General features: G+C 39.8%; 2 protein-coding genes across 6 annotated transcripts in view; one reads left to right on the top strand and one right to left on the bottom strand.

The window, feature by feature from the left end:
- The window catches only part of pitrm1 (pitrilysin metallopeptidase 1), a 14,331-nt gene extending 1,445 nt beyond the window's left edge, over positions 1-12,886 (top strand). The window contains exons 3-27 of one of the 2 annotated variants that reach the window (XM_046050855.1): positions 29-135; positions 335-486; positions 1,011-1,125; positions 1,296-1,392; positions 1,854-2,014; positions 2,285-2,411; positions 2,867-2,955; positions 3,175-3,303; positions 3,524-3,637; positions 4,190-4,286; positions 5,599-5,733; positions 6,292-6,430; positions 7,152-7,268; positions 7,395-7,524; positions 7,918-8,038; positions 8,239-8,315; positions 8,565-8,730; positions 9,627-9,727; positions 9,940-10,060; positions 10,178-10,228; positions 10,548-10,660; positions 10,849-10,971; positions 11,695-11,840; positions 12,268-12,370; positions 12,518-12,886. In XM_046050855.1, coding sequence (XP_045906811.1) covers positions 29-135; positions 335-486; positions 1,011-1,125; positions 1,296-1,392; positions 1,854-2,014; positions 2,285-2,411; positions 2,867-2,955; positions 3,175-3,303; positions 3,524-3,637; positions 4,190-4,286; positions 5,599-5,733; positions 6,292-6,430; positions 7,152-7,268; positions 7,395-7,524; positions 7,918-8,038; positions 8,239-8,315; positions 8,565-8,730; positions 9,627-9,727; positions 9,940-10,060; positions 10,178-10,228; positions 10,548-10,660; positions 10,849-10,971; positions 11,695-11,840; positions 12,268-12,370; positions 12,518-12,611 — 2,925 coding nt within the window. In that variant the 3' untranslated portion in view covers positions 12,612-12,886. Of the gene's footprint in view, positions 1-14; positions 136-334; positions 487-1,010; positions 1,126-1,295; positions 1,393-1,853; positions 2,015-2,284; positions 2,412-2,866; positions 2,956-3,174; positions 3,304-3,523; positions 3,638-4,189; positions 4,287-5,598; positions 5,734-6,291; positions 6,431-7,151; positions 7,269-7,394; positions 7,525-7,917; positions 8,039-8,238; positions 8,316-8,564; positions 8,731-9,626; positions 9,728-9,939; positions 10,061-10,177; positions 10,229-10,547; positions 10,661-10,848; positions 10,972-11,694; positions 11,841-12,267; positions 12,371-12,517 lie in introns of both variants that reach the window. The other variant, XM_046050856.1, reaches the window with a different exon arrangement.
- Positions 12,887-13,372: 486 nt separating this feature from the next.
- Positions 13,373-16,763, bottom strand: part of LOC123971841 (ATP-dependent 6-phosphofructokinase, platelet type-like) — a 36,550-nt gene continuing 33,159 nt past the window's right edge. For all 4 annotated transcript variants that reach the window (XM_046050860.1, XM_046050859.1, XM_046050857.1 and 1 more), the window contains exons 19-22: positions 15,846-15,957; positions 15,359-15,458; positions 15,092-15,197; positions 13,373-14,388 (exon numbers count right to left, since the gene is read on the bottom strand). In XM_046050860.1, the coding sequence (XP_045906816.1) occupies positions 14,232-14,388; positions 15,092-15,197; positions 15,359-15,458; positions 15,846-15,957 (475 nt within the window). In that variant the 3' untranslated portion in view covers positions 13,373-14,231. The remainder of the gene's footprint in view (positions 14,389-15,091; positions 15,198-15,358; positions 15,459-15,845; positions 15,958-16,763) is intronic.

The raw sequence follows: 16,763 nt of genomic DNA, 5'->3' as shown, positions 1-16,763 counted from the left end.
GCCCTTGCCCCCCCCCCCCCCCCCCAAGGTTGTAGCGGTCCCTGACTTGTTCCTCACAGCAGTGAAGTTGACTCATGATAAAACTGGAGCTCAGTACCTCCATGCAGCCAGAGATGACTCCAATAACCTCTTCAGGTTGGTTAAAATGTGTTTCGGCAGGACTACATAGTTATATTCATGTATGAATGGTATTGGCAGATTTTACTTTTACACTTTAGCGCAGTGTGATTTTCAAATGTTTATGTAACGCCAGTATCTTTTTTCAGTCACAGCACGTCCTTGTACCAAAAAAGCAAAACATCAGATGCCTCTTATCCTTGTTCCTGTATTTCAGCGTCCAGTTCAGAACGACCCCCATGGATAGCACAGGGGTCCCACACATCCTAGAGCACACAGTGCTGTGTGGATCTGAGAAGTATCCCTGCAGAGACCCTTTCTTCAAGATGCTCAACAGGTCCCTGTCCACCTTCATGAACGCTTTCACAGGTACAGAAGAATCATTTGGACCGAAATGTACCAAGTGCCCTTTTAGTCTTTCTGCAAAAAGATGGGAAAGTGGACTTATATTCACATGAATTCCCTGAATAAAAGTTAAATCTGCCTTAGCTTGACTAAGGTAGCCCTGTAGTCAGTTGGAGTTTTAGGTTTAACGCGGGTACAGGGAAATAATCTGGGGTTTTAGTTTACCAGCGGTGTTCATTAGCCCCACATTATTGTGATAGCCTTGCTCTGCTTGACAATCCCAGCTGTGAAGATGTTATATTGTATACAGGTCAGAAAATATAAATTCACATATTTATATTGTAGCTAGTATATTTGGACTTATACAATTTATTATAGTGGTTTAAGTATTGAGTGTTTACATGCATCGGTACAGTACATACTCAAGAATACTTGATTAATTAAATAAGAAGCTACTGTCCCTATTTTCCTAGTCAAAAGAAAAGAAAAGCACCTCCAAATGATGGTTGGTTACTGATGAGCTTTTTGCATGGTTTGTTTGTGACCAGCCAGTGACTACACCATGTATCCATTCTCAACCCAAAATGGGAAGGACTTCCAGAATCTTCTGTCAGTCTATTTGGATGCAGTTTTCTTCCCATGTTTACGAGAGCAAGATTTCTGGTGAGTTTTGACTATTGCAGCACGGTTATATATGCTGTACTTGTTGGCATTAAAACAAAACAGTATCCAAAATGAACCTTTAAATACTTAATTATGATGCTGTGTCCTGTCAGCTGCTCACTGTGTTCAACAGTAGACTAGAACTATTATATTATATTATAATATTCCAGGCAGGAGGGCTGGAGGCTGGAGAATGAAGACCCCACAGATCCCAACTCCCCTCTGGTGTTTAAAGGAGTGGTGTTCAATGAAATGAAGGGGGCTTTTGTAAGTCAACATTTCCACACTTTTTCTTTTCTCATTCACTTAGCAATTGTCTTTTCTATGCAGTGCTTATAAGCTCAACAAATTATTCTTTTAAGTTTCAGATATCATAGAAATATACAGGCTATTCAGGTAATTTTATGGTCCAAACTCCCCAACAGTTTAAACATTAAGTCCACAAATGTGTTTTTCCTACTTATTATTATGAGAATACACTGATATAATATAAAACTACCCACATGTTTGCCTGGTGCAGTTGCACTCTTATTGGACAGGTTTAAAAAGTACTTAAAAATTGCCAGTGACACAGACACATTTATTTGAATGATTGCAGTCACCCAACAAAGTGCACTAGCCATTGATTCAGCCTGATAGCTGATACACAATACATCGCCCAGGATAACGAAACTATTTTCTATTTGAATTTCAGCATAATAATAATGTATGTGTGTGTGTATTCTTAGTCGGACAACGAGCGTGTGTACGCCCAGCACCTCCAGAACAAGCTGTATCCAGACCACACCTACTCTGTGGTGTCAGGGGGAGAGCCGCTAGCCATCCCCAACCTTACCTGGGAGCAACTCAGACAATTCCACGCCACACATTACCATCCCAGCAACGCCAGGTAGAGGGGGACACACTTACACAGCCTAGAAAAGAACAGAAAAATGTTTAGTTTGGTTTTAAATTGAGCAGAGCAGGTATTGGCTCTCACAGCTCACTCATTCTGATATTTGTTGTGGAGAATCATTTCCTGCTCTAGACTGATGCTGGCTACTTTAAATTCACATCGACTGGCATCAGACACTGGTTTATGGCTGAAAACTTCATATATTTGAAACTGATATCAGTTTATCTCCATTCATCTAATAAAAGATTTCAATATAATCTCCAGGTTCTTTACCTATGGAGATTTGCCTTTGGAGCAGCACCTGAAGCAGATTGAAGAGGAAGCTCTGTCCAAGTTTGAACGCATTAACCCCAAAACCGAGGTCCCCTCCCAGCCACACTGGAGCAGCCCTGTAAGTTCATAATTCAGATGTATTACTGGAACATCTTAGGGTTAAAGGGAATTTAGTATTACAAAACTACTCTGAAAAGCCTGACTGCATTCAAAGTTAAAGGTTTTCTGCAGCGTCTGACAAAGAAAAGCCTATTTTATCTGGAAAATCCTTGAAACCAACTTCAGCGGAGTCAGATAATGAGCTGCATGTCTTCTCTCTCCAATCTTATCAGTACAAATTTTTTTGGTTGACTACAGTCTCACTGAATGCTGACTGGAGTTGGCTGAGGGGATAAAAAAATATCCTATTATATCCTACATTTAATCCTTTTAGAAAATGGTTTTCAGTCTTATTCAGTTTGAATGATTTAGACAAAATCATGTATTTATTATCACTTGTAAGCATGGTTCCATCTTTTTATTTTTAGAAATGGAAAAGCATTGAACAGTCTCACTGTGACATTTTTTCCCCAGAGAGAGGACCACGTGACCTGCAGCCCTGATGCTCTGGCTCCGGATCCAGCCAGGCAGAACACGCTGTGTGTGAGCTACCTGCTGGGAGAGTAAGATCACATCATCTCTTTCCATTTCCTTCTTTCCAGATACATTCGTACTCAAACTCTATTCTAAAGCCGGTGATACCTCATCACCTCTTTCTACTGATCGTCTTGTTTGACCCTTATTTACAGGAGCTTAGATAGTCATGTAGACAGTTTTTCAAGATTTGTGCCTGCCTAATTATTCAATAACATCTGATCTCTTGTTCTGGTCTCTATGTGCAGCATCACTGACACGTTTGAAGGATTCACTCTCAGCCTGCTGTCCTCTCTAATGATCTCTGGACCAAACTCTGCCTTCTACAAAGCTCTCATTGAACCCAAGATAGGATCCGACTTCTCTTCTGTCGTGGGGTGTGTACATGGGCCCGCAGACCAGTTTGATTTTACTAGTTTGGTTGGAAAGCTTACTAATTGACTGATTGTATCTGCTTTACGGCTGTCTTTTGTCCCAAAATACCTAGCTCGTATGTGGGATAAAACAGAGCATTTTAAGTATTTAACCATTTGTCCATTAAGCGTCCATGACATGGATGTATTTGTGGAAAGCGAGTTGAAATGTCCTGTTTTGCAGATATGATGGCAGCACTAAAGAGGCATCCTTCAGCATCGGACTGCAGGGAATGGCTGAGGATGACACAGAGAAGGTGAAACAGATCATCAGCCAAACCATCGATCACATTATAGAGTAAGTCCCACTATCCCATTGGGTAGTCTGGTTTTTATTTCATGGCTCAATATTAAATGTGCACAATTCTGCCTTGGATATGAGGGGTACAATTCAATGTTCATGACAGGATCATTTATTTAACTTAAACTTTTAATTTGTTTTGATAAAACAGACATACTTTTAGTAAGACAAGTTAACGGTCTATCCATGTTTAACTAAGAAGAAATTGTGTTAAAATAAGATTGGTCTAATATTAGAGAAGATTCACATTTCTCGTGCAAAAAAGTGGCTTATGCTTAATGGTTTGTTTATTTATAGACTGGCTTGAAACAACACAGGCCAGTGATAATTCTTTTGAATGTTAAAGTACTGCAAGACATTTATATTAAATGTACACATTTTATTTCTCCAAGTCCACAATGATCCGCAGAATACAACAAGACTTTTACAGCAGGGTCAGTATATGTGCATGACTTGTAAGAATAAGAATTATGTAGTAAATGAGCCGGCGGGAAGACACAGAAAAGGTTTCTATAATTTCAACTTGAGTCTCTTTGTCATCGTTCACAGGGATGGCTTTGAGGAGGAACAAATTGAGGCTCTGCTTCATAAAATTGAGATCCAGATGAAACACCAGTCCACCAACTTTGGCCTGTCTCTGGCCTCGGTGAGTTCACTGCTGTTTATCTGTAACCTTCATTTTGTTTCCACAACCAAATGGACACTGCATGTATTTATAAACCTGCATGTGGGAGGTATGTTAGCAGTACTAAGAATGTTAGTTTGTGTTCTCTCTGCATGAAATCTTGTTTATTTTTTCTGTTTGTTTCTATGTCCATAGTTATTACTATAATTGTAGGAACCTTCCTCATTGTCTTAAAATCTATTAATCAACAGTTAGACACATGCATCAATATTTCAAATGAATTATATCCCATCCAAACCATTCAATTTAACAGTTATAAATAATTAACAAATATAGATCTAACGTAAACTACAAATAAAAGTGAACAAGATGTAACCTGCCATGCAGCTAACGTTAAGTGCAACAGTTGACAGTCACTCTCCGTCCCTCAGGTTGGGACACAGGGGCACATACATGGCGACAAGGTTTGCCGTAGGTCCTTCTCCTGGGATTATTCTTAATTTAATGTTATCTTCAACTTCTTTAAAATCTGGTATTAACTGATAGAATTTCTCGAATGCTTCTATATTTGTCACATTTCAGCAGAAAATGTGTCTCCCTTTTTCATTTACAAGGGTCACTGAGTGTGTACTTGTTAAGAATCTGCCTCTGCTTGATGTCTCTGACTGTAGAGAGATATTCATAGATAGTCATTTCCTAATCTCTGTTTAGGGTCAGGTAATGTTTTAAGTTGTGTTGTTTTTTTGTCTCTTCCTCCCAGTGTTCCAAATAACCTTTTTTGCTTTGAGTGATCATTTGCTTGACTCTTATTGGTGTTTGTAAAGCAGTGCTGGCTAGAAAGGTGTGTGTGACATGGTGCAGGACTAGCTGGCATAAGGGACTCTTTTCAGGGTTCAGCTCTTGGGTTTAAAGAGCCTTGAATTGGAGGGAGTCTTGGGGACTTGATCTGAGGTGCATCAGAAAGTTTAGTGGTCTTTTTTGGGTTTCTTTTTATTCTGCCCTCAGGCGTGTGCTTCCTGTGCTCTGTGTGAAACAAAGGAACTGCTAATGTCACTGGCTGGCTACAGAATCCCAGCTCAAAACTCCCAGTGGCCTAAACCACAGCCACCACTAGTTGGAGACATTGCGTGCTAAGAAAGGGCAGCACAATTTTATTAGTGGAAACTGCACATGCATTTGTAGGAGACTTTTTTTGTGGTATGAATTTTCTTTCTCAATTAAGAGGAAGCAAGAGTAAAACATGATAGTAGATTGTTTCAGAGTTGTTTAATAAATCGCAGTTTTTATGTGTAGGTTTGCTCACTCTTGACATTCTGTTTTATTTGTTTTTTAGTACATAGCATCGTCGTGGAACCATGACGGCGACCCGGTGGAGCTGCTGCGGATCAGCGACAGCGTTGCCAAGTTCAGACAGGCCTTGAAGGAAAACCCTCGCTTCCTCCAGGACAAAGTCAAACACTACTTTAAGGTGAATGAAACAAGTACTTTTTTCAACGTGTGTGTGTGCGCGCATGTCTCCAGTAGAGTTGCAAGGTGATTGCAGAAGAAAAAGGTTTGGCGTTCATATCATTATATGTTAAACCGATGCAATGTTATGTCCTTGTTGGTGCACTAATGCCTCCCAAGAGTTGGGAGTTTAGAGGGAATTTGGATCTTTGAAATAAAGCTTTCTTTTTTTAAGGCTTACTATTGCAGGGATATGTCATTGATGGGCTAAATTAAGAAGTACAGTTTGTAACTGATGAAATGGAATCCTTTCTCTATGATTAACTTAAACTACTTATATTCATCAGTCAGTGTCCCCTGCATCCTTGTCTGGAAGAAAATGCTAAGCAGCAGCAGTCATACAATGTAACAAAGTCACACTAACAAACTTGTAATAACAAATAGCCACAGCACAGTATCGTGTCACATGTCCAAACAGAGCTCTGTGAACTTTAATTCAGGTCCTCTGTTTGAACCTTAGGATTTAATACTAATTTGTTTCTTTTCTTCCTCAAATCCCCTGCCCCCTACCACCCTTCAGGAGAACACCCACAGACTGACCCTGTCCATGAGCCCAGACGAAGCCTACATGGAGAAACAGGCTAAGGCTGAGGAGGAGAAACTCCAGAAAAAGATCCAGGCTCTGTCTGACCGTGATAGAAAGGCGATATATGAGAAAGGTACCAATCCTGCTCAGTGTGGGGAAACTCTCTTTACATTTGCATAAAAGACAGTTCACAAAGTCTTAATAAAGGTCAGAAAAGAGCACCACGACCTTTTCACTGTGCACTCTTTGACCTTATAAAATTGCAGAAAACTGTCTGTATCAAATAAGCTTTTGTTTGCTTCTTGCTTGGGTACACAAGGTGTTAGTAATTACACTTTCCACTCTTACCTGGGGGGAGGTTTTTATGAGTTTTATTTTTTATTAGTTTACCAGCCGTTGGCAGTTGAGCTGTACAGTGAATTCAGACGCACAATATTTTACTTATATTAAAGCAAAGAAGGCGGGATTCTAACACAGAGATCACAGAGACACACAGGATCAAAAAAAGACAGCGATGCCATGTGAAAATACACAAAGTATTCTGTTTGTATTTAGTGTCGGGCAAGGAGTTAGCTCCTTCGTTCTCAGAAACCTCGGTTTTTCTGTCTGCATGAGTAGGATTGAGTCCGTTGAATTGAGCCTCTCTGCGTCATCAAACTGCTGTCTGTTTGAAAGATTTTATAAATAACACTGAGTATTGGTTTGAGTGTCAGTGTCTGCGATAGAACTAGTATTACCAGTCAAAGATTTCTTATGAGAACCCTGTGAGTGCTTGAGTGAACCAGGATGTTATGTAAGGCACTTTAGATTCCCGCCACGTATTACAGTGGTGTATTTTTTTTCTTCTTGGAAAGGTCTGGAGCTGCTGGCTGCTCAGAGTAAAACGCAGGATGCCTCCTGTTTGCCTGCACTCAAAATCTCCGACATTGAGCCCACTACACCCATCACTCCTGTTCAGATCAGCACTGCAGGTACACAGTGTCCACTATGTTACAGTTCATGTCACATTTGCAGAGTGGTAGAATAGTTATTTTTGTCACCCAAGTCAATAGTGTGTGGTTAAACTTTAAAGGGATTTCCTCCCTTAATCTCCACAGGAGGTGTACCAGCCCAGTACTGTGAGCAGCCCACCAACGGTTTGGTTTACTTCAGAGCCATGTGTAGTCTCAACACCCTGCCTGAGGACCTCATGCTTTATGTCCCGCTCTTCTGCAGTGTTATTACCAAGTGAGTTAATCCGTCAGTCTGTGAACCAGAACTAAGTCTGGAATGCACAGATGAGGTTAAGAATTTACAACAAATAGCAGTTGGCATCTGTTTTGCTTCCCTGATTGTGCTCATGTTTCATACAGTGCATGTATATTAGTTCTTCCTCGTTCATTTCCTTCAATAAATCTGTTCTGATCACAAGTGGAGGAGTTGCAGGTGAAAAGAAAAGAGTTTGAGGTTCAAGAGAGCTGTTTGGACTTTGCACCTCTATGATGAATCTAACAACATTTTGTGTACTGTAATAAAAAAATACGAGACAAAGTATTTCTTTAGTGTGTATTTAAACTGTACATGCTTCCCAACTTGCAAATCACATTCTAAAGACTGGATTGTTTCTGTTTGTTTATTTAGGATGGGCTGTGGAGCTCTGGACTACAGACAACAGGCGCAGCAGATGGACCTGAGGACAGGGGGCATGTCTGTCTCCCCCCAAGTCATCCCTGACTCCACCCACCTGGACATGTACGAGCAGGTCAGTGCCAGCTCAGTGTATCCGTGACTGAAAACGCACACTAGCAGCAAACCTTTGGCTCTGAAGAAAACGCAGTTAGTGCTTTCTTGTCTTGGTTGAAGATGATTTCCGGCTGCAGGTAACAGTACTGCCTCTGAAAACGCCAAACTCCATGAGTTTTGTGAGCAAGTCTTTCATTGTCTCTTGGCTCTCTGTTTCAGGGTGTCCTCTTGTCGTCCTCTTGCCTAGAGAGGAACCTTCCTCATATGTTTCAACTGTGGAGCGACATATTCAACAGGTATGTCCTCCCCAACACATCTTATCACCAGCAGCTAGAGGTACACAAGTTCACTCATTTTCTACAAACAGAAAAACAGTGTCTGGTGTTGATCTTGTTCTGGTTGATCTCATTCATGGATGCTAAAGGGTAAGCCGGCTGGTCTTCTAGACAACAGTCCGCTTTCATTGTTGGTGTGGCTTCCAGTGAGGATGCGGGGCATCAAATAAGCAAATGGTAGCATTAAAATAAGCAAATGTTTCCTTCTAGCCCCCACTTTGAAGAGGTGGAGCGCTTGAGAGTGCTGGTGATGATGTCAGCACAGGAGTTGGCAAATGGGATCTCCTACTCTGGTCACATGTATGCTATGACCCGTGCAGGCCGTTACCTGACTCCAGCAGGACACCTCCAGGAGTCTTTTGGTGGGATGGAACAGGTACAGAACATTATATGCATGAGTAGCGATGATGAGAGGCTCTGACTTAACCTCCTGTCTACACTAGAAGCATTGTGCAGATTGACATCTGCTGCTTGTGATCGCCCTGTGCCCGTATTTTAGTAATTATCCGACCAGTTTCGTAGTGAACCGTGCATCTGGTAGGACGTACAGAGCTGGAAGAAAATGAGAGATTTTCCTCTACGATCAGACATGGCTCGACCACTATTTACCACTTAGCTTAGATCTGTTTTCCCACACAGCTCTGGAATCAGCTGGTCTTTTATTATTAAAATAGTCACCTTGACTGATCACAATGTGCTGGTATGAATGTTTTTATTATGTGTTTATTTATGACAATATGAAATAACAGAAATTGTTGGAATGGATGTTGAAATTGTGTATTTAAACAATATTTCTTCATCCGAAACATCATAGTATGGCTGAAAGTTGAAAATATTGCTGATGATATGAGCATTTTGTGTTGTCAAAATTATAATTTCAAACAAATTGTAATTAAAAAGGATTAATTGTTAAAGTTCTTTGTTACATATGAGACTTTTGTGTGCTATGACACATACAAGGGAAGCCTTGTTAAATCAACTAAACATTATTGGATTATTTCATGGATGATTGTGCACACATGTACATTAGTATTAAATATCTAATTAATATTGTGATATTGGTTTAAACTATATTGTCCAGCTGTAGTTATAAGACACTTGGCATAATTGTTCATGCTATGGGAGACCATTTCATTTTTTCATGCTCTGCGTTCTTCACTTGTGCAAGAGAGGTTTTTGGTTTTCCCATTCTCTCTCTCGTCTTTCTTTGCCTTTGGTTTTTACTGAGCCAGTAGTTTGTGCGACAGCTGTGTTGTGTTATTTGAACATTAGGTGAAGTTTATGAAGAGGATAGCCGAGATGTCAGACCTCAGCCAAGTCATCCGAACTCTACCCAGGATCAAAAGACACCTTCTCAACTCGGACAACATGAGGTGGGTTCATATTGCACCTGCTGATAGAATTGTCCAGTAGCATGAGCACTGAATACTTTTCCCTTGCAGTCTGTGTATTCTCTTGTTTTGGAGAATGTTTTTGTTGCTGGAATTTCTGCAAATTAACAAAATGATTTCAGTGTAAATGGACTGCATATTATCTACTTAGTGTACTTTTCTTACTTTAATTTAAAATGTCTGTTCCTTGTTAGGTGTGCAATCAACGCAACGCCACAGAAAATGTCTGACACAGCAGCACAGTTGGAGAGTTTTATGAAGCAAATCACAGGAAACAGAAAGGAACGCAAACCTGTCAGAGTTAATATTGTTGAGGTAAGATATTAAAAAGGCAAACCGGACCATTAAACCAAGCAGAATATTTGTCAAATTGACTTGCTGATCAAATCAAAATATATAATATATTTTTTGCTTTTTGCTCCTTCATTAAAGAGGCCAATAGACCCCCTGGATGACTCCGGGCCGAGTAGGAAACTCGTCTCTGTAAGTTCAGTGTTGAGGGCCTTTTTCATTAGTCCACTGATCAACATCTTTAATACTGAGTTTACTATAATTACCAAAAACGAAACAGGAGCTTCTGGTGATGGAAGATAAATGAAGGAATGAAAAATACCTTTCTTAGGTGAAGAGGCAAATGTTGTGTGGAAGCAACCAGATTTCTGAGAAATATCCTGGATATAAAATCTTAGTATATATTAAGATCTGATATTTTTTTTTTTTTTTTGTCAGAAACTTCTCTAAAACATGTACAGTAATTTTGTTTGATTAATGATGAATTACCAAGTTCTGAATTACTTTTCAGGAGCTGAATTTCCAGCCCTGTCAGATGAAAACTTTCTTCCAGCTGCCCTTCCCTGTCAACTTTGTCAGCGAGAGTATCCGTACAGTACCATTCTCCCACGAGGACTACGCCAGGTAACCACACCAGTACACAGCAAAGATTAATGTTGACATGACACTGAATGATTTGAATTAAATCACATTTTACTAAATTCTTGCTTTTTGTAATTCATCATGGTTTTATTTTGTACCGATTTGTCTCTGAATTACTTTCCACGTCCTCAGTCTGATATCCACCGTCTTTTGTTTTCTCTCTTGGTCAGTTTGTGCATCTTGGCGAGGATGATGACGGCAAAATTTCTTCATGGAGAGATCCGGGAGAAGGGAGGAGCCTATGGGGGCGGGGCCAGGATGGGTGGAGGTCTATTCTCCTTTTACTCTTACAGGTGGGCAGCAGTTCACCACACTTGTCGCAATTTTTTGATAGATTTGTAATACAGAGTGCACAAATGTGTCACCTATTGCAAAGAAATGCAGTGAAATCGGTACTAAAGCATTTGCTGATTAGTTTAATATTTCATATCTACATGAAACGTGTAGGGATCCTTTTAGAAGAAGTTGGAAAACTCTCCTGAGTTGAAAATGGTCTTCCTGTTATATACCTCGCTGTACCTACAGTATGGAATTATTGTACTTTATTTCAAATGAATTTCCTTGGATAATCCATGTGACAGCTGTAATCTCTCACTGGTTACATTTTATTAAATCTATCTCAGTAGGGTTGCTTAGCTGTTAAGATGTGGATTTAGCAAAATAAATTGTAAATCAAGTTTTAGGAGAAACATAAGAATTACAGCTCCACTGCAAGAAAGTTAATCAACAATTTTGATAATGAATAAATCATTTTGAGGCAAAGATCCTTTGTTTCCAACTTCTCAAATGTGTGAACATTCCTAGTTTCCTTTGTCTTCTCTGTTTGAATGCTGAGTATATTTGGCTTTTGGACGTTTTGTTGGGCAAAACGGGACATTTGAAGACACAATTGGCTTTGGGAAATTGTGATTGAGAAAATAATAATCATTAGTTGCAGACCTAATAAGAATAAATAAAATGTCTTAAGTTTAAAAGAGTGATCATTAGATCATTTTATTTCTCATCTGTCACCAAAGGGACCCAAACTCCATGCAGACTTTGTCTGCGTTTCGCAAAGGTATGGACTGGGCAAAGTCAGGACAGTTCACCCAGCAGGACATTGATGAAGCCAAGCTGTCAGTCTTCTCGGCTGTCGACTCACCTGTGGCCCCCGCAGACAAAGGTGACACTCCCACTGGCTGGACCACTTACCTTAATTCACATCAAATATTTTAAGCATTTACATTTGAGCACCTTACTGGCAACATTAAATGTTATTAATCTGGATATTAGATAAACTGTTTATAATAAGAGTTCAGATTTTTAGACATTTAAGATTTTGACTCCAGTTTTGTCTCCATCTTTGTTCTAAGCTTTCTGCACCTCTCTTTCTTCTGTTTTATATCATTGTACATTGAATATCCTTGTTTTTTTGACTGTTGGTCAGACAATTTAAAGATATCACTATGTTTGGTCAACAATATGTTCCAGAAAATAATGCAAAGAAAATGAACAATTTATTAGTTGCAGCCTTAATTTGGGTGCTATGTCTTTAAATTGAAGTGGTTGGGTTCGGACACTAATTTGTTCACCATGTCTTTGTGTTGCAGGAATGGGTCGCTTCCTCAGTGGAGTCACTGATGAGATGAAGCAGAGTCACAGAGAAAGACTCTTCGCTGTCAGTCACAAAAACCTGGTGGAAGTGGCCGAAAGGTAAACATTTACGCAGCTTAAGAAGAGTTTTGAAAAAGAAATTGCTGGAAAATAAAGAACTCAACAACAATTTTGCATGTGATATATTCAGTATCTGTTTTGTGTAAATAAAGTATAACAAGTGTTCTCGGTCTTGTTTTCTTGCAGATACTTGAGTGTTGGTCAGAAGACGTGTGGCGTTGCCATCCTGGGCCCAGAGAACGAGACCATTGCAAAAGATCCCTCATGGATTGTAAAATAGTCTGATCATTTGGTATTTTATAATTGAAAACTCAACTGGACTTCCAAAGTACCACAGTGGCAAGACACATTATGTACTGAAAATCCAAAAGTAGTTCTCTGGTTAAGCTTTATTTTAAATGGTCGCAAAAAAAGCTAAAGCACACAGGACTGTGATCAGTGTTATTCAGAATCTGATTCTTCAGATTATTTTTCTTTCAATATATTCTGTACATATTTATGAAAATGTGATTACATTATCGTATTGAATACAAAATCGGAGTCGGTTCTTTAGTATTTCATGATTTCAAGTTTTTTTTTTTTTTTTTTTTTTGTTTAAATCATGAAAGCCTTGTGACTTCAGTTGTTTTTCCTGCAGCATGAAGGTTATATGGCTCCTGACAGCTAAATTAATTTCCTGAACACGTGTACGTGGAATTTATTAACTTTAGATTAGTTGTTTCCCCAGTTTCAAGTCTTTATGCTAAGCTTACCGCCTGCCGCTTTACCATACAGTGATGACAGTGGTATCAGTCTTCTCATGTAACTCTGCAAGAAAGCCATCGGTTTTCCCACCGAATGTCCCATGTTTTCCCTTTTTTACTATGCTGTGAGACGGATGTCTCAGAACCCAAACAGATAAAACCAAACCATTGCTACGTAACCCCAAGAGGTAAGGAAAGGGGTGTTTGGAATTTGGATGACCTGAGCCTTTTGACTTCCATCCCCTTTTCCTAATCAAACAGAAGTTACTAATTAATCTCATTAACAAACACAGATTCATAACTTTCCACACAATAAATGGTTTATTACTCTCACAGGACACTCATCACACTGTCAGCACATAAAGTTAATGTTGCGGACAAGTTTCAGACATCCTCTGCTTCACTGCCAAATTTACAGACACAGAAGGACCTACTCACAAGTACCACTATACGATGCCACACAAAGCTCAGGGTGGATACAAAGGCAACGTCACAACACACACACACACGCACACACAAACAATTAGCAGGTGATAGGACACGGCCAGCTCGGCTCACTACACCTCCAGTAGGTCGCATTTTACAATCAAGATGGTAGACGGTTCTCAAGGTGTGAACAGACTTTGGACTGAAAGCATGTGATCCTCTTGGCATATATTCTCTTTATCAGCAGCTTTAGGGGATTACATTAATTTGGGGGCTGTAGAAAATAATTAAAATAACAAAAGCTAGACTTTGATCGCCCACCTCAGCCTCACTGTGTTTACACAACACAAATGTTTGCTCAGCTAGGTAGCTTTAAAAAAACAACTAACTACATCTTCAGGACTAAAACGTGAATACGTATACAGTACGTAATCAGGAGTGCATATATATATTAAAGTCTATAATAACTTTGGGGATCTAGAAAATACGTCCGTTCTGCTATCTTGAAACAAAGTAAAGAGCTTTAATCCAAATGACTGAATTCTGTCATCTAAAATATAGAAGATCCCTTCTGAAAAGTTCCATGACTTTTACCTACTATATTTTTAAAATCTACTATCTATCTTAATTTATTTGCAGTCGATCAGTCATTGTGTGAGTAGCTGTCACTGTGCTTTGTGAAGCCGTTTCCTTGTTGGAGTGAAGCTCTCCTCCGGCAGCAGTGCATTGGTTCAGATGGTTGCGGAGGTGTTGCTCTCTCTGGGTCGGACCCGGGTCACGTGCTCCAGCTGGCCGGAGTCGGACACGTCGTAACTGGTCTTGTACTTGGCCAGGATTTTCATCAGTGGACGGAGCTTCAGCCACCACTGCTCCTTAGGGATCCTGTGCCTGGGGAGACAAAAGACAAGGATGAGATTTTCATATAAAGCTAAACCAGTCAACATATAATAATAATAATAATAATAATAATAATAATAAACAACACTGCATTATGTAGATATTTACAGCAGAAATGTTAGTTATACTGTATAATTTTATGCAGTTATACTGTATTTGATGAGTCACAACGTTTGCTGTGAGTGGAAGCATCTCTACTTATGTTTCCATATTGGCATTTCTGTGAAGTATATGGTTCATGCTTCATATTAGCATACAAACACTGCAGTGCACTCCAATGTATGTATGCTAACATGAAGCATGAACCAGTAAACAGTTACACATTTAGCTGACACTTATCCAAAGCGACTTACAATTGCTGATTATGTCAGAGGTCGCACACCTCGGGAGCAACTAGGGGTTAAGTGTCTTGCTCAGGGACACACTGGTAGATGTGTCACAGCAGGGGATTGAACCCAGGTCTCTCACACCAAAGTCTTATCCACTGCACCATCACCACCCCCAAGTTAGCTTTGCGCTAACTTTAGCAATTATTCATAAGTGTTGAACTATTCTTTTCGGTATTATGCAACAAGCATCATGGTTTTTTTTATAATTCTAGTTGTTGGGATATTGTTAGGTTTGTCTCACCTGTTTAGTGAATATTAATCAAGGAGCTGTGTTGCTAGAGATGAAAACTGAAAATGTTTCTTACACAAAGTCAGTCTCGTCCCGGAGCTGGGCCACAGGCTGAAAGACCAGAGCTCTGCGACGCATCCCCAACAGGCAGGCTGTGTCCTCGGAGTTAGCAAACACTCGCCCTGCGTTGAAGACAAGCAGGAGCTTTTATAACCAAAGCACATGAGGTCTGTGCATACACATACTGCAGTCAGTCATGCACTGACGCTGAAATGGACACAGCCATGATGAATCCAGAAAAACAAGGAACTTGGAGCAAATATAATATCCGAGTTTTCTTCACCTCCTTTGTAAGACTCCTTCAGCGTCCGTGTGATCCACTGTATGGCTTTAGCAGCAACTTTGGTGCCAAAGTTTCTATCAAATGGTGATGGAGCTCCTCCCTGTGAACAGGAAGGAAATTACTGTTTTATTTAAAATACAGCAAGGCAATATTAAAGAAGGACATATGTATAATATATGTAAAATGATCCCATGTTATGCATTATCAATCAAAAACTCTCATCTCATTCTCGTAGTTGACTGATTACAGTTTGTTTAGAATCACAAGTCTGGATGACAGAATTCTCTAAAACACACTAATTGCATTATCAAACGGCCCTACTATACAATATTTAATGGACACCCTGACGGACCTCGTGCTGTGATAGGCTGCAGCTTTCTGCGACCATGGGTATTTTTACAATTTCAGGATTACATGGTTCCATACCTTGCATACCTAATTTATTTCAAATGGTGAAAATAAAAAGCCTGTGCAGTAAGTGTCCAACCTGCTGCATATGACCGAGGATGTTCTTCCTACAGTCAAAGACTCCTCGTCCCTCCTCAGAGTACAGCTGGTAGATGAAGTCAGTGGTGAAGTTCTCATTGCAGTTCTCATTTCTAAAATACACACACACACACACACACACACACACACACACACACACACACACACACATAACAAGGGCAACAGGTCAGTTAAAGGACTCACTGAAGTAACTTCTAAGTTGTTCCAACAGAAGCTGCTGTTCTCTGTGGAACTACTTTCTACATCACAAATAATCCCCTATGAAAGTTGCGGACAGTGAATTCTGTGGATAATCCACGCAGATTCTGAAAAGAGATTTTGATGTTGGTTTTTTCAATGATACAATTTCTATTAATCTCCATTGTTTTGGGGTGGAGACATAAATCTCTCAGACAGATATATAAAAACCTGGACAAATAAAACCCAAACTATCTGCATGAGTAGACGCCACTAGAGGCAAGTGAGATTTTTTTAGACTGATGAAAGACAAAGTAAGCAGTGTCCTCAAGCTTGTTCTCAAGTGCCTTTGAGCCAAGGCATCAGTCTGCTGTCCTCTGCAGCCTGCAGAGCCACTTGCAATGCACCATTATACTTCAGTGTGTCTTCTAATAATGAAATCACACGTTTGTGCAAACTTCAGCACACAATGTCACCTACACACTGTCCAAAGTACTACATTTGTCCCATTTCCACAGACCTCCATCCTGCTGGGAGCAATTTCAACAGCGTGATGGTGCAGTGGACCAAAATAGCCACAATAGATGACATGAAGTCAAGTCTGTAAGGTCCATTTGCTGCAAACGATATTAAAAATGTAATGAACTAAAAACAAATACATATTTGCAATAACACCACAAAATGTAAATGATTTACCATAAAAAAGTATGGACATATTTTT

Source organism: Micropterus dolomieu, linkage group LG06, assembly GCF_021292245.1.
Source record: "Micropterus dolomieu isolate WLL.071019.BEF.003 ecotype Adirondacks linkage group LG06, ASM2129224v1, whole genome shotgun sequence".
NCBI classification, from domain to species: domain Eukaryota; kingdom Metazoa; phylum Chordata; class Actinopteri; order Centrarchiformes; family Centrarchidae; genus Micropterus; species Micropterus dolomieu.
This window is presented reverse-complemented; position numbering and strand designations above follow the sequence as displayed.